This window comes from Chlorocebus sabaeus, chromosome 20 (assembly GCF_047675955.1).
Source record: "Chlorocebus sabaeus isolate Y175 chromosome 20, mChlSab1.0.hap1, whole genome shotgun sequence".
Taxonomy (NCBI): Eukaryota; Metazoa; Chordata; class Mammalia; order Primates; family Cercopithecidae; genus Chlorocebus; species Chlorocebus sabaeus.
Genome location: NC_132923.1, coordinates 38,898,103 through 38,920,257, shown reverse-complemented (window position 1 = coordinate 38,920,257; position 22,155 = coordinate 38,898,103). Strand labels below are relative to the sequence as shown.

Here is a 22,155-nt window from a genome sequence, read left to right as displayed (position 1 = left end):
ATCATGCTATCTGACTTCAAACTATACTATAAGGCTACAGAAACCAAAACAGCATGGTACTGGAACAAAAATAAACACACAGACCAATGTAACAGAATAGAGATCTCAGAAATAAGACCACACAAACCACCATCTGGTCTCTGACAAACCTGACAAAAACAAGCAATGGGGAAGGGATTCCCTATTTAATAAATGGGGTTGGGAAAGCTGGCTAGCCATGTGCAGAAAATTGAAACTGGACCCCTTCCTTACACCTTATACAAAAATTAAATCAAGATGGATTAAAGACTTACATGTAAAACCCAAAACTATAAAACTCTAGAAGAAAATCTAGGCAATACCATTCAGGATATAGGCACAGGAAAAGATTTCATGATGAAAACGTCAAAAGCACCTGCATGAAAGCAAAAATTGACAGATGAGATTTAATTAAACTAAAGAGCTTCTGCACAGCAAAAGAAACTATCATCAGAGTGAATGGGCAACCTACAGAATGGGAGAAAATTTTTGCAGTCTATCCATCTGACAACGGTCTAATATGAGATTCTACAAGGAACTTAAACGACTTTACAAGAAAAAAAACCAACCCCATTAAAAAGTGGACAAAGGAGGTCAGGCACAGTGGCTCATGTCTGTAATCCCAACACTTTGGGAGGCTAAAGCAGGCAGATCACTTGAGATCAGGAGTTCAAAACAAGCCTGGCCAACATGGTAAAATCCCATCTCTAATACAAATACAAAAAATTAGCCATGTGTGGTGGCGGTCACCTGTAATCTCAGCTACTTGGGAGGCTCCAGCAGGAGAACAGCTTGAACCCAGGAGGTGGAGGTTGCAGTGAGCCAAGATAGTGTCATTGCACTCCAGCCTGGGTAACAGAGAGACTCCATCTTCCATCTCAAAAACACAAACAAAAAACAAAAACAAACAAACAAACAAAAACTTAGGCAAAGGACATGAACAGATATAAGAAATAACAGATAAGTGAAATAAGACATTTATGTGGCCAAAAAAACTTATGAAAAATGCTCAAATTCATTCAATCATTGGAAAAAATGCAAATCAAACCCACAATGAGATACCATCTCACACCAGTCAATATGGTGATTATTAAAAAGTCAAGAAACAACAGACCCTGGTGAGGCTGTGGAGAAATAGAAATGCTTTTACATTGTTAGTGGAATGTACATTAGTTCAACCATGTGGAAGACAGTGTGGTGATTCCTCAAAGACCTAGAACCAGAAATACTATTTGACCCAGAAATCTCATTATTGGGTATATGCCCAAAGGAATATAAACCATTCTGTTATAAAGATACATGCATGTGTATGTTCACTGCAACACTATGCACAATAGCAAAGATGCGGAATCAACCCAAATGCCCATCAATAATATACTAAAGAAAATGTGGTACATATATACACCATGTAATACTATGCAGCCATTAAAAAAATTAGATCATGTCCTTTGCAGGGACCTGGATGGATTTGGACGCCATTATCCTCAGAAAACTAACACAGAAACGGAAAACCAAACCCTGTATGTTCTCACTTACAAGTGGAAGCTGAACAATGGGAATACATGGACACAGGGAGGGGAACAACACACACTGGGGTCAGTTGAGTGGGGCAGGGAGAGGGAGAGCATCAGGATAATTAGCTAATATATGTGAGGCTTAATACCTAGGTGATGGATTGACAGGTGCAGTAAACCACCATGGCACATGTCTACCTATGTAACAAACCTACACGTCCTGCACATGCATCCCTGAATGTAAAATAAAATAAAATAAAACTAAATTTAAAAAAAGAGAATAACAAATAAGAATAGCAGGGGACAGCATTAAAAAGATATAGTCAGCAATTAAAGAATAAGAAAACAAAACTTTGATAACTGTTTATTTTAAAGAAAATATTAACTAGATAAGAAAACACAAAGTAAATTTAGAGATGCAAGAGCAAATATAATCATAGGCACAGATGAGATATTTTTATAGTATACTGAAATAATAGTCTTAAATTTTTGCTAATAAATTCAAAAGTCTCAATGAAGCAGAAATTTTTCTAGAAACAATATATTGGCAAAATTGACAGAATAAAATCAGTGGAAAAAACTTATAGAAGATATGGAGAAAAATGGTCATAGTTCTATTTCATAAGAGGGCGTGGAGAAGATGACAACTTCCAAATTTAGTAAAAAAGATGTGTCAGGATAATATTCTTATCAATGAGAAAATAATAAAATGCTTGGAAGTTTAATTTTATAAGGCTAATATAACTATCATGAAAAATTCACAAAATAACAAATAAAAATAAAGCAAAACAAAAATAATCTTTGAACATTCAAAACTTGTAATGAACAATAATATTTGACTGTTCCCTGCTATATTTCCAGTTTTAATATCCATTACATAAATAAATGAATGCAAAAGAAAAAATTTTAAAAATACTAACAAATTGAATCTGAATTACATGTACAGAAATAAACATGATGCCAAAATTGATATATTCTAGAAATTCAATGATTAGTATAATTCAACATACAAACTTAACATAAGTATTTATAAAGGGGAATTAAAAAATTTAACACACTTTTTATTAACTTTTTTAATTAATAAAATTTATTAATGTAAGACTAGAAAAATATTTATTCAATATGATTAAAAATCCTATTTCAGAGAGAAGAAAAATTATTCCATGTATTATACCTCTTTTGTTAACATGCTAGTTATTGAAATCATGGAAGAAAAAAATACATACAAATAAAAAATAAAATTATCTTCATTTTCTTGTAACATGATATTTGACTTGAAAAAATGAATCTTAGAACTAACAAGGACTGATTGGCTAATAAGTATAAGACAAACTGAAATTAAGATATTCAATAGGAAATGCAGCTTAAAAAGATAGTTGGGAGTGAAGATAATGTGATGAAACTGAACTGGGTTCTGGATATAATCAGTTTATGTTAATAATATGCTTATTAAACTACAAAGCATACAGGACTGGATTTCAAAAAAAGGATGGATCTACATAGTTCTAGTCCTGGCATATTACTTGGCAAAAATAAGTTCTGAACAATTATTTGTTGAGTAAATGAAAAAACCTATTTGGGAAGTAAAAGAAAAAGTAGAAGAATAAACAAGATAATGCTAGGCCCATGAAAAGTCAAAATACATACATACGTATATAAGAGAACTTATATATCACATGCTACATGGGAGTCAAATAGTATGAACCCACAAAAATAGTTCACTTCATTGCCAGGAAATCACTGTTGACTTTAAAATATATAATACTAATTGAGAGGGACAAAGAGAAGGCAAATTATAAAAAGAACCTCGGTGATGACTTTTCAAAAGGAGGTAACAAGCATAGACCACTTTTTCAAAATGTACCCTCTTATGGCTAAAGTTCATAAGTCATAAAAGCTGCAAGAGTATCTCATCAACGGATACAAATCCTCAAAGTGAAAAAGAATCTCACTGCTATCTTTCCTCAGAATTGTATATACAGTTTATTGTTTACAAAGCAAATTTGAAAACACCGTTTCCTTCACATCTTAAAACAGCCTGAGAGATGGACAAGACAGTACTATTAGCTTTCTAATTTAGGTTCCATTTTTTTCCTCAATAATGTAACAGATTCAGAGTTTAAAATTCAAGTGTATAAAATGTTGAAAAAATTTTCCCACACCTTCTCAAAGGCGATCTGTGCTATCAGATTCTTGTAACTTTCCAGAGATATTCTTTGTATACATAAACAAATATTTCTCTATTTTGTAGAAATATTAGTAGCATACTTTTTATTTGAGCAGATTTTGACCAACGTTCGAGATATTAATAGACTTTGCCAAAGATATCTGACAAGAAAATAAAAAGTGGCATGACTATAGCTAGGATACTTCTTGGCACTCAGTATATTGCCTACTACTGCGCCTTGATGAGTTTTCAAAGAGTAATGGGTACGGTCTAATTTATGCAATATATCTGGTCCTGTGAAAACTGAATGCAATTTTGCAATTTTATATAAGGTAAATGTAGAAATAAAGCCTAATTTCTTTTTTTTTTATTTTTTATTAACACATAATAATTGTACATATTTATGGGGTATGTGTGATATTTTGATACATGCATACAATGTGTAATGATCAAATGAGGATAATTAGGATATTCATCACCTCAAACATTCCCCATGTCTTTGTGTTGGGAACATTCATCTTCAATTCAGTCATAAATACCAACTCTAATACTTGGAAATTTCAATCATCATTTCCTTATTTATTGAGATTTAGAGAAGAACTTGTATTCAAAATGAAAGACATTTTAAAACTTTTCAGAATATACTTCTGTAAAATAATCACCCCTCAATTATCTATCTTGAACACTGTAATTTTGAACATTAAGATTTTATAAAGTTGCCCAAATCCACACTGTGTGTTTTTATTCCCAGACATCTTGTTTAGTCGTTATGTGTGAATGTTTCATCACCCGACCACTGTCAAATAAAATGTAATTATAAATATAAACCACAAAATACTGTTTTGAGTGTCTTCTCTTTCATTGATTCATTTTAAGTTTTACTGGTAAATGCAAACGGTATGAGTAGTTTGTTAATCACTTTTCAAAATATCTTCTGCATATACTTACGGAATGTATTACATAAATCACAGTACATTACTAATCTATTTTGTTATATCTATTATGAAAAATTAACATTTTTGAAACAAAAATAGCAGTATGTTCAAGTGGAGAGCTAGAGTATAATGCTCTTAACAGAAAAGAAGAGAAATATTTAAAGCTATATGCTGAAAATAACAATGTGTCAAATTTTCAACCATCTCGAAAAGAACAACACAATATTTATTTCACAAAATAATAAAAAATACGAAGCTGTTGCTTTCTATCCCACTGATTTACTCCTTGTGTTGAGAAAGGATTATCACATTCACACTACTGACATGATGAATATAATAAATAAAATAAATCTCCGTAAGAAATTATGTTCCAAATTGTGAAATACTAATGTTTCAGAGTGCACACAACTTGCATGAAAAAACGTGACTAAAGAAACCAAATCTTTCTATTAGCTGCACTGAACCCCTAAAGCAATTTAGGAATTTGTTTCTTACAGACAATTAATCACATGCAGGCATGCCAGATGAGAACTATTGATTGCCCTTTTCCAGGCTAGTGGCATTCAGACAGTAGACAGACAAATGCCCTAAGCAAGGGGAAGCATCTTTCTGCTTCTGCCTGGTGTAGCTTTTAATTGTTCTTTCCTAAAATGCGTGACATTTGCTGTTAATCTTTGCGTAGAGCTTACTCCTCTCTTTTTGAGCAGTATACAGATAGGTGTTTTTCTCATTTACCTTTACACCAAGGTCCTTCATTAGCTCAATCTCAAAATTCACTACATCATATGGCAGCCGGAACTGAGGGATTTCAGAAGTACTGAAAAAAAAAAAAAAGGAAAAGAAAGGCATCAGTAGAAAAATGAGCAATCTTAAAAAAATGTAACATGTCTTCACGGACTAGTAGTAAATAAATATCTCTTCTAAGGATATTTATATATCACATAAGATATGCATGAGGACATCTACATTTTTATTGACATAAAAACATTACATGGAGTGAAGATACAGTAGAAATTGATATGAAAATAACTAAGTTACAGCAATAGAAAATGATAAACATAAAACTGGCCAAAAGAAATTTCAATACTTTTAAGTTCAATAAAGTGTTTGGTTGATTTATTTAATAATAATTCTATAAATACCTAAGATGAAAAAAAAATCTTAAAATCTATTAATAAAGCTAGTTGGAGATACAGATTTTAATATATGTGTACACATATATACTAATATTCATACACATATTCTATAAATATACTTCTAGCTTGCTCAAATGCAAATGTGTAACTGTATTATCATACTGTTTAGAATATTACAAAATCAGTTCCATGTGATCTACAGAATATTTTTACAATAAATTAGTCTTCTGTGAAAGCAAAGAGTATCCCAAAAGGTTCAGTCATGAAAAAACAATCCTATTGTATATTAATGCCTATTGCCTTCATTTAAAAAAACAATCATGAGGTCTATAGCACTATTATTCTAGTAGTATAATAAAGTATTAAAAGTAAGCTCAAGACACTTTCCAATGTTTTGCTAACAATTATAAAGCTATGTATGTGCATGAATACACAGCAATCCATTCATTCATTCGCTGATTCATTCATTCACCTACTCATTAAAAGTGAATAGTGCCAGGCACAGTGTTTACAAAGTGCCAGGTAAGTGTAAGCTGCAATGATTTGATGGTGAATTGTACCAAATTCTCACTGTTAATAAGTTATTTTTTCTGATCAGGGAAGGATACATAAAAGATAACTACATTTAGAATGTGGTATGCACAATGAGAGAAGTATAGCCATTATATCTTTAATGTGTGTGTATGTGTGTGCGTGTGTGTGTGTATATATATAAAAAAATAGCAATTATATTTTAAATATTACAAAGATTAATTCGTTAAATAAATAATTGTTGAAGATGAATCTTCTGGATCAATTGAAAAGTCTTACAAAGTACAGCCTTTTCATTCTTTGATGACTTAAGAACTTGATTATTCAATTAATTTTTATATATCAATCAGCAAGACATCATGCTCAATGCTATAGAAAATGCAAGGTATCAAACACTATAAAATCAAAGCTGTACACTAAAGGAGCTTCCCTCTAGTTAGAAATATAAGATTATGTTTAAGAATGAATTCAAGCATAGGGAAAAGATAAAAATCTCTTAAGATGACTTGTGAACTCCAGTCACATTACCTCAAGGTAACGTGAATGTGCCAGAATGCTCTGGGCACCAAGAAGGCTTCCCCTTCAAAGTCTAAGTAGAAAGGTTCTTAACAACTATGGACGTATGTGGACACAAACAGATACCCAGACTTGATAGACATGCGGCTCCATGAGAGAGAGATTAAATATGGACTAAAATCAGGCACTGATGCAGATCCTCAAAAGGTCGAACAGGAAAGCAAAAGCAATGGACTATGAACAAAGAATTACAGCCAAATAAAGCAACTACAACAAGATGAGAATCTTAAATACATCCAGATATATCGTGAAGTCAAGAACCTTGCAATGAGTCAGGTCAACTCTTGGATTTTTATGGGATATAAGTAGAAGCACATAGAATAAAAGGGGAAGAAAAATGGTATGAGTGCAAGCCAGTGGTTCTGACTTAAGAAAAAACTCTGAAGGAGCATGTTAGAGAAAATAGGGACAACTTTTCTGTTGGCCAGAGAAAAAGAAAGGAAGGAACACCTAACCTAGCAGTAAAAAATGCTCATCATCACTGGCCATCAGAGAAATGCAAATCAAAACCACAATGAGATACCATCTCACACCAGTTAGAATGGCGATCATTCAAAAGTCAGGAAACAACAGGTGCTGGAGAGGATGTGGAGAAATAGGAACACTTTTACACTGTTGGTGGGATTGTAAACTAGTTCAACCATTATGGAAAACAGTATGGCGATTCCTCAAGGATCTAGAACTAGATGTACCATATGACCCAGCCATCCCATTACTGGGTATATACCCAAAGGATTATAAATCATGCTGCTATAAAGACACATGCACAGGTATGTTTATTGCAGCACTATTCACAATAGCAAAGACTTGGAATCAACCCAAATGTCCATCAGTGACAGATTGGATTAAGAAAATGTGGCACATATACACCATGGAATACTATGCAGCCATAAAAAAGGATGAGTTTATGTCCTTTGTAGGGACATGGATGCAGCTGGAAACCATCATTCTTAGCAAACTATCACAAGAACAGAAAACCAAACACCACATGTTCTCACTCATAGGTGGGAACTGAACAATGAGATCACTTGGACTCGGGAAGGGGAACATCACACACTGGGGCCTATCATGGGGAGGGGGGAGGGGGGAGGGATTGCATTGGGAGTTATACCTGATGTAAATGACGAGTTGATGGGTGCAGCACACCAACATGGCACAAGTATACATATGTAACAAACCTGCACGTTATGCACATGTACCCTACAACTTAAAGTATAATAATAATAAATAAATTTAAAAAAAAAAAAAGAAAAGAAAAGAAAAAAAAGAAACCTGAGAAAGGAGGAAGGAGCAGGCACCACACATGGCAGTATAACTTTGAACAGATATAGGCACTAGAGAAAATGGAAACCAGGCTGCTGGGGTTCAGCAGCTCTGCTTAAAAACCCCACGCTGCTCTGAAACCATTGTCACCAACACTTAGCACAGTGTTAAATGAATAAGTGTGAGAGAATCCATTTCCCAGCATCTCCTAAAGTAAATCAGATAAATGTGAAACACTGAGAAATGTTAGTTAGATTTAGTTACACTTAGGAAGGTGGGGTGGGTGGAAATTACTGATTGTGAAAAATGTGATGTATTTATATTCATTAATAGATGAAGTCTGCAAATAGGTGAAACACATAAGCACATACATAAGCAGAACAAAATGACAAATGTAAAACACCGAATCTGAACAAGTGTTTCAAAGGAGGGAAGGCTTATTGTGGGATGATATAAGTGGGTAGGAGAAATGTCTTAGGACTTTAAAATATCATCAGTGTGTGATGGCTTCCACATTTTTCTTCTTAAATTCCAGACTTTTACGTTCACTTGGGTGTCTAACAGGTATTTCATATTTATCATGCCTAACAGTAAGCTTTGGTTCTTGCATCCCAACACTGGTCCTCAGTCAACCCCATTTTATGAGTTGCTCAGGCCCCAGACTCAATGTATCACACACTATTCCCTTTCCAGCACCATACCAAGCCCAGATGCAGGCAGTAAGAGAATGTGTTCTTTTTAGAAAATTTAAAAACCATTATAAAACTTACTAAAATGGGCCTGTTTTATATTATTTTCATCAGCTAGTAATTCTAAATAATATCACTAATATCCTAAACAATGTCTCTGCCAAAAAAAAAAATTCTCTGGTGGGTCTAAATTCTAAATAATAGCCATAGTTGCTTTTGAGTTTTAGTAATATATATGTAAGCTTTCAATGATCCCGTTTTTATTACCAACTCTTTAATAAACTGTGTTCTACAGGAAAGTTAACTTGCAGAACTACAGTTAAATAGAGGCCATCAGCACCTGCTGATTCAGCTACAGGCATTCCTCATTCCAACTCCCCGCGGGCGACATATGCCTCCACTCTGTGATACTACAGATTCCAATATGTGAAAAGTTGATTTGGAATAGATAAAATGATAGGACATGAAGCAATATGAATTACTTCAATTCTGTCATTTTGTATGATCACACAGAATTTTTGTGTTTAAAATTGAAAATAGCTATATCTTTAATATTAAAATAATTTGTTTTAATCATTAATTTTTTTGTTTTACAGGAATAAATTAAAAATAATTATTACTGGTTATTGTATGATTCTTACGGAATTTTATTGTATAGACCAGAGGATAGCATGTTAAAAAAATCTATTGTGAGTATCTAGTATACTAGGTATACCACTAATCCATCATTTTTTAAAAAACTTCTTCCTTTATCATCACCTAATATATTCTTTATTTGGTTTATTGTTCGTTTATTGTCTGTCTCCCCATGACTAAAATATAGGTCCCATGAGAAGGCACTTTACCTTGTTTACTTTTATGCTCTAAATAGAGCCAGAAATCATGACCAGCTCATAGTCAAGTGTTTGACATATATACTGAAGGAAGGAATGGAGGGAAGGAGAAAAGGGAAAATACAGGTAGATATCAGGTCTTGGAAGGGTTTTTATGCCAGGCCAGATCCGTTATCTCTGAGGTTAGGAGGAGTTGTTGAAAGATTTCAAGTGGAAGAGTAATAAAATCAGATTTGGAAACTAAAGGAAGAATGAATCTGAAAAGACAAATCAGGAAGGAGATTATTGCAGTGGTAAAGAAAGTGAGAGGTGGCCCGGCGCAGTGGCTCACACCTGTAATCCCAGCATTTTGGGAGGCCAAGGCGGATAGATCGCTTGAGGTAAGGAGTTCAAGACCAACCTGGCCGACATGGTGAAACTCCATCTTTATTAAAAATACAAAAATCAGCCAGGTGTGGCAGTGCAAGCCTATAGTCCCAGCTATTTGGGAGGCGGAGTCAGGAGAATCACTTGAACCCGGGAGGCAGAAGTTGCAGTGAGCCTAGATCTCACCACTGCACTCCAGCCAGGGTGAAAGTGCCAGATTCAAAAAAAAAAAAAAAAAAAGGAAATGGAAATTGAGAGGTAAAGGATATCAGAGGACATTTTTTTACAGTGTTTGTAAAACGGAATTGCCAGGATACTAAAGAGCAGCCCAGATAATCCCCATTTTGGTGATGCCATCCCCTGAGATGGCAAACTCAGGAAGAGAAGCAACATTGATCATTGATATGAAGTTTGTGAAGAGATATCTAGGATTTGAATGTATAAATCTGTTGCTCAGAATGGAGAAAGAGGTCAGAGCAGATAGGGATTTTTAAGAAATTTGCATGTAGGTGGTAATTGAAACTATGAGAGTAAATGAGATTACTCTGAAGACTGCATGGTGAGAAAGGAGATAAAAGGACAGAAGACAGAATTTCATAGGAATGATTATTTTCTAAGTTTGTTGTGCTTAGGAAAACAAACTTTTCTATCTCTGATCCTGTAACAATCTAAGGTTTTGAAAAAAAAATTTCTTGCAATCATAAATCCTTTAGTATAGTCAGTGGAATGTCAAGACAACATGAAAAAAAATCTTCTATTTTCATGTTTCTTTCATGTAATGAAATGTATCTATAACAACTTTCCATTCTTTTTAAAGCACAATTCTCATACTCTGACAGAGGTATGCTTCAGTTCATTACCATATGGATAACAGACTTTAAATTTGTATTACATCACACATTCTTAAAATATTTCCTATTGCTATAACTATTTCACCTAGACTCCATTTCTCTTTACTGTCAATCAACAAGAAAAGTAATAGGCCTAATAAAAACGATATAAAATTTGAAAGAGGTAAAGCAAAGGGCAGCATTAGCCTCACTATCCTTCCTAAAAATAACGTCAAAATTCTTATATATTAATTTATAAACAAAAAATCAGAAAGTATAAATGTGCATACATTCTTAAAAATCTCAACACTATTTTGTTTATCTTTGTTATAATATCATACCCTTTTAACCCTGTTAAACTCATGCCCTGATAAAAGAAGCCACTGTTAGAGGAAAGTAAAACTACTGATTATTTTATAAATTTGTTGCAACATTAAAAATAATTGATGTGCTCAATGCAATTAATTATTAATTAATTGCATTAATCCTAGATATTTTTCACTGATTCTAGTGATTTCTTTAAAAGTTGTTGTGATACTAATTCACCAGGGAAAAAGAATCTGTTTGGATGCAAAGCAGAAAGATAGATAAAACTTGACATTACTTCCTTAAGCAATTGATTTCAAATACAAAGCTAATTTAATCTTTTTTAGCCACTTTGAAGACACAAGAGAATAAGAGGCAATCATAAGTAGAAAATAAATTAACAGGAAAGTTTTGTGATTGTAATTCTGGCTAAATTCCAGCGTCAGTTTTTATAATCCTGTAACAGTGACACAGAATGTCTTTACCATGGGACAGTACAAATGAGATTGATTAAATATTTCATATTGTCTCTACACACTGAAAAGATTCAAAGCCAAAAGAAAGAATTTAACAACTTTAAAAGAAAAACCACCATGTTTGGTCATGAATCCAAAGAAGTCTGTCTCACTAAAACATGTTCAGCAAATAAATTTAAAAAAACAAGTTTAGTACTAACTTATATTAATTACAAATATCTATCCTGCATTTGAGTTAAAAAAGAGATAGGCTAACAACAGTAATCTTCTACCAAAATTGGCAATACAGAGTAATTGATAAACAGGGTGGGTTCCATTTTAGCCCTTTTGTGAAAATGCAATCAAGTGGCAAAGAGATTTTTCCTAGCTTACCAGGGTGCAAAATTAAGTTCATATTTTAAAAGTTAACTCAGATATTCACTGATGTGTATAACGGAAAAAAAACATACAATGCTTATACATATATTGTTAATAGACTATGTCTTTTTCTAATTAATAAAGCTGTGGTAAATGCCATTAAAATGATAGTCTAAATCTTTCCAGCGAAACAATATATAGGACATTTTACTTTCCAGAAAAATAAATTCATAAAATACATGTAATCTCTTGAAATTCAGAGTAGTGGAACATCAATACAGAAGAATAATTATTTCTTAACAATCAGGTTGTTTATGTTTCATATCCACACTAAAGGGTCTTCCTAGTATGTGATATTTTTGCTTGATGATTCAGTCAAGTAAGATTATATTAATGATAGCTTATACATCAATATTTATGTCAATAAACATATTAACATATTTCTATCAATGATACAAATAATTGATAATTTTGTATTATCTTAGGCTTAGCATATTGTTGTTTGAGTAATATTGAAATTTATACATTTATTAACATATATTCAGAGGTGCCAAAAAACATAAGAAACTTCACAAATTTTAGTAACAACTTGATTAAATTTATCCTCTGTGATTATTGGGTATGATTAATTTATTGGTTACACATAGGGCAGTAGCCATAACAAATTTAAATGTTAAGCATAGAAACAGATTTTTATAATCCACGATTTTTTAATAGTATATGCAGGGAAAATAAAAATCAATTGAGTAATATTCAGTTACTATCCAAATTCTTTACTTTGTATCAAATGTTTTAAGCAATATCTACTCCCTAATCATAATAAATTTTATTTCTTTATGATAATGAAATATATGTCTAGTATAGAGTTCTGTTTATTTTCAACATATATTCCCATTCCCATGTATAAATCTTCATGGGAATGATATGATTACATGATTTTTAAAATGTTACATTTAAATACATTTCTAGTAGATGCTGACAAAATTTTAAAAAGACTTAAGAAATTTTAAACTGAAAATATGTAAGACAACATATCTAATTAGACAACACAATGAATAGTCCAATATTCCACGGAGCTAGGTTTTCCCCATCACTAATATCCATGATTTTCAGGTATATCTCCATTAAAAGAAATATTCACAGGGCTAAAACCATCTTTCATATGGTTGGTTCTTATAATCAAAAAATAATTTGCAGAGATTTCTCTTAAATTCACAGAACTAGAGAGAAAATTTCTTAAATAAATATTGCTTCAAGCCAATTGCAAATTTTAAAGTGAATAATGTAATCAAAATGTGAACATTTGGAAAAAGAACATTTAAAATACCATCTGTGAGCCTGAAGTTTCTATATGATCATGAACCAACAATATTCATAATTGTTTTGCTCCCTCATTTCTGACACTATAAACATGAAATAAATGTAGGCATTACCTTAAACCACCAACATATTCTTGTTTTTCAAATATAGTGATGTCAGAGTACCCCAATCGAGCCAAAAAGGAAGCACAACTTATACTTGCAGGCCCAGCACCAAAAAGAGCAATCTTTGCAGAATAGGCTTCAGACATTTTTTCTGGGGGAGGCAGGGACGGATTTCTGATCTGTGGGATACTCATTGCCTTGAATACCTATGGAGAAATCAATTGCCATCGTTAAAATTGTGAAACTAGCATACATCCCCAAACATATTTTTAATGTTTCAAATTAATTCTTGTTTTAAATAGCAATGAGCAATACATTTTCAATATTAATATGGTATACTTACAACTTTTATTGTGTCAAGTAGATGAGAATTTATGGCTCTCAATCTTTCCTTTCTAAAGTCATGCCTCCTCTAGGAAACACTTCTGGGGCACATTCCCTACTCCCACCTAGAGGGTAAGTTAAGTGCATCTCCTCTAAGCTCCTACAGCATGATCCATATGTCTCTACAATAACCACTTACCAACCTATCTGTGACATGTATTATGTGTCCATGTCAGTCAGTAGAATGTTAGTTCCTTGAATCAGAAAACATGTCACATCACATGTAAACACATTACCCTTGCATTACAGGAGTTAGCATTACTATGGCACACAGTAGACATTTAACAAATAATTTCTTGAATTCTGCTTTTGATGATGATAGATTAACTTTGGGAGAATAATGATTTAAAAAAAATAGTTGAAGCATTCAAGAACTACTGACGCAGGCATCATGGAAGGGCTAACATCTCAGAGAGAAAGTAAGAACGAAGTCAGGTGACCAGAAGTCACTTTTCCCCTGAGGGATTTGCCACTTCTTACCAAAGGGAGGAAGGCTAAGAATCTTGAAGAGAACCACAGCTCAGAAAAGAGATGTTGGCAGTCTTTTGAAACCAGAGAGACACAGAGTTTTGGAAGTGTAGGAGGCCATTAACCTGGAGCAAAATAAAGTGCAGAAAAGTGAGCTTAATTCTTAAAGTGCATATGACAAAAACCTAAGGAAATAAAGAGAAAACCAGATCCAGGAAAAACAAAAACTGGAGTGACTAAATAAGCAAGAGCCCTAGTAAATACCCCAGTGTACAGCTGAAGCTTCTGGAATGCTACACTCTATAAGTAGGGCAAATGAGGGGTAAATAGCCAACCCAGCCTTGTCAACTCGGCCCTGGATTTAAATGACAGTGATCAGTCCTCACTCTAATCTGTCTACCAAATGATAGAAAACACTTTCTGTGAATAATAAATCGACCACAGTTTCTACAAATTTTTTATAAGATGTTTGGGTTTTTATTTTAAAAAGTCCAAGCCTGCAAGAAAAATAAACCTAAAAAAAATTGAAAGAGATACATACATAATCTAGTAAGTGTGGTTATCAAATGTAAATTTTAGAATAATTATGATTCATATGTTCAAAAATATATAAGAAGAATGTAAACTTCAATACAAAACTGGAATTTGTTAAAAATAAAAAAAATTAAATTTATGAAGTACATTTAGTAAAATATATTTAGCAAAAATCATAACTAGCTAATGTGGAAGGAAGGAGTAGGATTTTAAAAATATATTATCAAAATGTATTAATTAAAATTATTATAAATAGGTGGTAGAGGGTAGGAAACAAAAAAATGGTAAGATGATAAATATAAACATAAACATGAGAAATTATATTAAATGTAAATGGACTAAAATTCCAATAGAAAGACAAAAGTTATGGAAGATAAACACCTTAAATATAAAAGCACAGATAGATAAGTGTAAAGTTATAGACAAAGTTATACAATGCAAACACTAACCAAAAGAAAGCTGGTACATATATAAAAGCTGGTACAATATTAGAAATATTAGACTTTAAGGCAAGATGCACTACTAAATTTAAAGAACATTTCATAGCAAGGAAACGGTCAATCTTTCAACAAGATTTTATAATTCTAAATCTATAGGCTCTCAATTAAAATTTTAAATATATAAAGGGAAATTGATAGAACTAAAAGTAGAAGAAATAAATCACAATGGTCTCAATATTCTACTCTCATCAAAACTTGACTACCAATAAAAGTGGCCAATGAATAAATTCATATTATAGGTAAGTTATTTATGCTATCTAATGGATTGGCTCACAGAGTTGTTTGCATTTAATAGGTCAAAGCAGTAATTTTCTCTCTGGAAACCCAGAGAGAGATTGATAGATATAAATATAAGTTTTCTTAAAAGTGAGGAATAAAGGTGACAGGACTTTACATTTTCTTAACCTCATCCCACATATACCACCAACTACTGTAAATAAAGTCAAAACACAAAGCCACATCCAAATGATCTTATTTAAAAAAAAAAATTAAAGAGGGTATTATCAACAAGTATTATAGGGTCAATTTCTCAGCATGAGATGAATGGTGCTGATAAACGGTCTCATAATATTTTGTCATTTTCATTCTAATAATTTGTCACATTTTACTGGTTTACTTATCTGTTTCCTCTCTTAGACGATAAATTATTTAAGGGAAGGCAATATCTTTGAATTCATCTTTTAGTATTCAGTGTTTTTATATATAAGGGGGAATATATGTTAATTAATGAGCTTAAATGGATAATATAATTTATTCCCAGCTACAATTTGCATTATTTACAAATTATTAATATGTGTTCCTTCTCATCCCTGTGCTATCCAAACAGCACAGATTTTCTTACATATTATTTTTGAATCAACACATATTATCTTTTATTCCTTTCTAAGCAACATGAACAGGAACTAAATTCCAGTTCTAAATTAATAAATAATTTTATATGATCATTAATTAAAATGTAGTTAAAATATATTTTACATTTCCCCAAAGAAAGGTTTCACATACTTTTCATAAATATTTATTTTATTAGATCATTAATTAAAATGTAGTTAAAATATATTTTTTATATTTCCCCAAAGAAAGATTTCACATACTTTTCATAAGTATTTAAAACATACATTTAACGTGATCAAGGATCTCTGATCAGGAAACAGAGATACAGCTAATTTCATTTAGGGATTAAATAAATACTAATTTCTTTCATATTTAGTTGAATAATTTTAGCTTTGTGAACTAATAATTAAATATTAAACTTTCCCATGTTAAAACCTGCTAACATTTACAAATAACACTGCATTTTAACAAATCTTAAATGAAGACATTCATGATTTAAGTATCATTTATATATGACATCTTTTACAATGGAAGCAGATTTAATATGACTACTAAGAATTGTTTTAGGCTACAGCATTCATTATAATGTGAAGTTATAGTGTGATAACCAAATGGAATAGAATTTGTGCTCAGCATTCACTCAGAAGCAAGAAATAGGTAAGTTCTGAAACACCTAACATATCTGACACAAATTCTAGGTAATGGCATGCAAATAATAAAGTAGAAATTACCAAATAATACACAATATGTATGTATCTTCACCTAAAATATTTTAATTTTTTGAATAAAACTTTTAAGCCTTCTTTTAAAAAAATTATCAAATGCAAACATTGAATTATTTTAAAAAATGTTTACTGAATCCCTACTAAATACCCAACACAGAGTTAAAGACTCTTAAAGTGTTTTAAGAAATGAAAGCAAGCACACTCTTCAGTACACTCAGTATCATGAGCACATACTAGAATGTAAATTGTTAGCCCCTGATTTGCTCAGCCCCAGGCACCGCAGCTTAAGAGTTGTTCAATACATGCTGATTACATTGCTTGGCTCAATAAACTAATCTATCAATTGGTATCCCTTTGCCTGCTCTGTTCTGGGATTTTTTCTTTACAACCTTTTATCGCACTGGGTTTTCCCCCTGAGTTTTACAGGAGTTTGGATTAACCTTGATGCAATTTTTAAGGTAGTAAATAATTGAATCACACTTTTGTGAATTTCAGCACAACAGGTGGTATATTTTTAAAAGTATGGCATTGAAACTAGACTCTTGGGGTTGAGTCTTGACTTCCATCATTCTCATGATGTATGGAATTGAACAAGTCCTTTAACATTTCTACACCTCAGTCTCCTTAATAAGGTGGGATTAATAAAATATATTTCATAGACAGGCTTTGAGGATTTAATGAGTTAATTATATCTTGAAAGTGCTTTAGGAAACTGCCTGCCCATACAGCAAATGCTATTCTCATTTCACCTAGCGTTCAAATTCCATGAGACAGAATGTATCTAAACTCATAGTGTCCAAGACGGAATCCACTAGCCACATTTGACTAAGTTCAAATTAAAATTAAAATTAAATAAAATTAAAAATGCAAAGACCTCAGTAGCACTAATCATATTTCAAGTGCTCAATAACTACATGTGGCTAGTGGATAATACGCTGAACACATCCATTACTGCAAAAATTAAAATTTCAAACATATGATGCAATAGATATAAATAATCTCATGAGCATAATTAATGGGAAATAAATAATTTAGAGGCAGTGAGTGTGTAGTCTTTGTTATAGTTATTTTAATATGATTTTTTTGACTACATGTTTATATACTTTAATTTTTCACAATTACTGTGTTTCACAACCCATTTACAAAATTCCTAAAAATTTAATCAGCACTAGAGCTGGTCCAAGCTGGCTTCAGCACACTATTGCACCTAGGTAATACGTCAGCACTCATTCAATGTTTTTTTAGCCACTAATATTCTTCTATCATCAACCCTAAATTCTGAAATATATAAGTTACATTTTCCAACTTAATACAGACCTGAAGGCATAAGTGGCCCTCTACCCCTTTAAAACATCAGCAACTAATTCTTTTTTAACTGAATACAAATAATGGATTACTTCATGTATACACAATATACTTCCATGAATGTAGCCTAATTCTGACAAAATGAGAGCAAATGGACAAAAAGCCAAATAAATCACTCCAAAAATATTTTGTAGGTGAATGGGGGGTAGTGATTTGTATTTAAGTATATTATGAAACTATGAAAAGGGAAATCAATTGTAAATCTAGAGTTGGCATTTTATGAAAAATATTAATTAAAGTAATAATGTAACACTTTAAACTGCCAATGAATAGATTGTGTAAGTTAAAAAAAAAACAGAATTAACTTAATTTTGTTAAAATTTAAAATAAAAGTTTGGAAAAGTTAATTAAAACAAGTCATACAACTCAAAATGTCCATAAATATGAATAATATTTTTCAAAAATAATATTTTTCAACCTGTTTATTAAACTACATCAGTCTTCAGAGAAGTGTAACATAAAATTACAAATAAATTATGCATAAAAGATACATTAGGTCCAGTTATTTACAGTATCAAATTCCTAAGAGATACATCTTAGAATATAGTTCCCTGTTGTTTCATAACATAACAAAAATATTCTAAAATAATTTGGCTCTTTTGGTGAGAAAGACACCTCTCTTTTTCTTTTAAGCAAATGTCAGTTGTCCATCAACTGACTAATATTCTATGATTTAATTTTTAAGTTGAAGGGTCAACTGCCGAAATAATATAATAAATGAAATAAACTTGTTAACATCAGAAGAGAGTAACTGAAGTATTTAAAGATGAATGAAAAGTATACTTAATATGTATTTTCCCCACAATAATAAGAAGGCCAATATTTTTTGAAATATATCCTATGTTCCAGGCTTTATGTTAAATCTCTATCATTTAGTCTTCAATCCTCCTTTTATGGAGGTACAATTATCAGATCCATTTCCTAGATGAAAAAACTGTAGTCAGGTTCATATGCAAAAGATTTTATCCTAAGGCTACTTGACTCCAAAGCCTGAACTCTTAAATGCTGTTATTATCATATTTTCACAGTAATTGTTAAAAAGTTCATTATATATCTCTAATTTTCCAATAAGAAATGTATAACTGAAATAAATATATGAATTCGTCATTCCTAACCCACTTTGAATGTGTTGTATTTTAATATATTAAATTCATATGTTCCGATAAAATATATTTTGATATAATATACTCTAGTCAATCTAACAAAAATAGCTGGTTATTATAATTAATAAATTAACTTTACAAATCAACAATTGTTCATGAAGTGTTTAAAAAACACTGAACTACCTCATCTTGTTTCCCACCACGCTACCCTGACACCAGAGAACTAAGGTAGTTGGTATATTAAGAGAATTGACTCCCTATTATCAACGTCCTCTCCAGAGTGCTACATTTGAGTACATTTATTACAACTGGTGAACCTTCAATGGGTTTGCAAAAATTTTATTATGAAAATAGCATCATAGGACTACAGCATCATACACAATAGTTTCTTTCACTGTCCTAAAAATCTTCTTAATCTCCATATGCATCCCTCTCTCACCTTCTCCCCAGCAACCACTGGTCTTTTTAGTGTCTCCATAGTTTTGCCTTTTCTAGAATGCCATACAGTTGAAATCATACAATATACAGCCTTTTCAGATTGGCTTCTTTCATTTAGTAACATACATTTAAGTTTCCTGCATGTCTCTTCATGGCTTTATAGCTCCTTTCTTTTTAATCCTGAATAATAATGCAATATCTGTATGTACCGTAGTGTATTTATGCATTCACTCACTGAAGGATATCTCAGAAATTTTGGTGATTATGAATAAAGCTGCTATAAATACCCAAGTGCAGGTTTGCACGTTAATGTAAGTTTTCAATCCTTTGGGGTAAATTGCTAGATCATATAAGAGTATGTTTAATTTTGCAAGATACTGTCAAACTGTCTTCCAAATTGTCTGTACCATTTTTCATTCCCACCAGGAAAGAATAAAGTTCCTATTTCTCCTCATCCTCTCAGCATTTGGTGTTGTCAGTTTTCTGCATTTTGGCTGTTTGGTCTCCTCTGAATGTTTGTGTCCATACCCCCCCACTGCAATTCAATTCATATGTTGAAAACTAACCACAAATGTTAGAAAGGTGGGGTTTTCAAAAAGTGATTAGGTCATGAGAGCCTTAGGAGGTGATTAGGTCATGAGGAGCCCTCCTCAATTAGATTAGTTCCCTTAAAAACAGCCCCAGGGGATCTACCTTGCCCCTGCCACATGTGAGACAGGCACAATAAAAAGCCTTTACCTATGACCAGAAGGCAGGTTATGAGCACATTATAAATCTACAAACACTTTGATTTAGGAATTCCTAGCATCTAGAACTGAGAGAAATAATTTTTGTTGTTTATAAGCTATTCAGTTTATGGTATTTTGTTATAGCAAACTGAGCAGACTAAACATTCTAATAGTATAGTGGTATCTCGCTGTTGTTTTATGTTGCGTTTCCCTAATGACATATGTGAAGCATCTTTTCAGATACTTATTTTCCATCTGTATATCTTTCTTGGTGAGATATTGCTGAGGTCTTTGTATCATTTTTTAAATGGGTTGTTTTCATATTTTGGGGTTGTAAGAGACTTTTGGACATTTTGGATAATACTTCTTTATCAGATATGTCTTTGGCAAATATTTTCTCCCAGTCTGTAGCTGGTCTTTTCATTTTCTTTCAAGAAAGTTTCCTGCAGAATAGAAGTTTTAATTTTGTTTCTGTGTTTGTTTCGAGATGAGAGTCTCACTAAGTTCCCCAGGCTGGTCTCAAACTCCTGCACTCAAGCAATCCTCCCTCAGCCTCCTGAGTAGACAGGACTACAGGTACATGCTACCACACCAAGCTCAGAATTTTTATATTTGATGAAGTCCATCTTATCAATAATTTATTTTATAAATCTAGCCTTTGATGTTGTACCTAAAAAGTCGTTGCCTAACCCAAGGTCATCTAAATTTCCTCCCATGTTATTTTCTAAGAGTTGTGTAGTTTTGCATTTTACATTGAGGTTTATGATCCATCTTTAATTATTTTTTTAATGGGTGTACGTACGGTCTGTTTCCAGATTCACTTTTTTACATAAGGAAGTAGGGTGGTAAAAACATCATTTGTTGAAAAGACTATCCTTTCTCCATTGTATTGCCTTTGATTTTTTGTCAAAGATAAGTTGGCCATATTTATGTGTGTCTATTTCTGGACTCTCTATTCTGTTTTAGTGATCTATTGTCTATTACTTTAACAATACCACACTATCTTGATTACTGCAGCTTTACAGTAAGTCTTAAAGTCAGTTAGTCTGAGTCCTCCAAATTTGTTGTTCAATATTATGCTCTTTTGCCTCTCTATGTAAACTTTAAAATCCATTTGTCAATATGTATAAAATAGTTTCCTGATATTTTGATTTGGGATTGCACTAACTCTATAGATCAAACTGGGAAGACCTGACATCTTGAAAATACTAAGTCTTCTATTTGGAAACCTGGAATATGTCTATATGTCTCCATTTACTTAGTATTTTTTATTTATTTCATCACAGTTTCATAGTCTTTCTCATATACATCTTATACATATTTTATTAGATTGATATCTAAGCATTTCATTTTTAAGGATGCAAATGTAAATGGTATATTTTTAATGTCAAATTCTAATCATTTATTGCTATCGGAAAGGAAAGTGGCTGACTTTTGTATATTAATCTTATATCCCTTTTTGTCATAATTGTGTATTAGTTTCAGGGGTTTTTCTGTTGATTCTTTGGAATTTTCTACATAGACAATTCTGTCATCCGCTAACAAAGACAGTTTTATTTTTTCCTTCTCTGTGTATATTTCATTTCTTTTTCTTGTCTTATAACATTGTATTTGTGTTCTTTTTAAGGTGTTCCCTTCCCCACAAATATTGTATCATG

General features: G+C 32.1%; 1 protein-coding gene across 3 annotated transcripts in view; it reads right to left on the bottom strand.

The window, feature by feature from the left end:
* DPYD (dihydropyrimidine dehydrogenase) overlaps window positions 1-22,155 on the bottom strand; it is an 844,938-nt gene that overhangs the window by 595,497 nt on the left and 227,286 nt on the right. For 2 of the 3 annotated variants that reach the window (XM_007977863.3, XM_007977867.3), the window contains 2 exons: window positions 13,431-13,627; window positions 5,370-5,451 (listed from right to left, as the gene is read on the bottom strand). In XM_007977863.3, the coding sequence (XP_007976054.3) occupies window positions 5,370-5,451; window positions 13,431-13,627 (279 nt within the window). Of the gene's footprint in view, window positions 1-5,369; window positions 5,452-13,430; window positions 13,628-14,285; window positions 14,373-22,155 lie in introns of those variants that run through there. The other variant, XM_037982468.2, reaches the window with a different exon arrangement.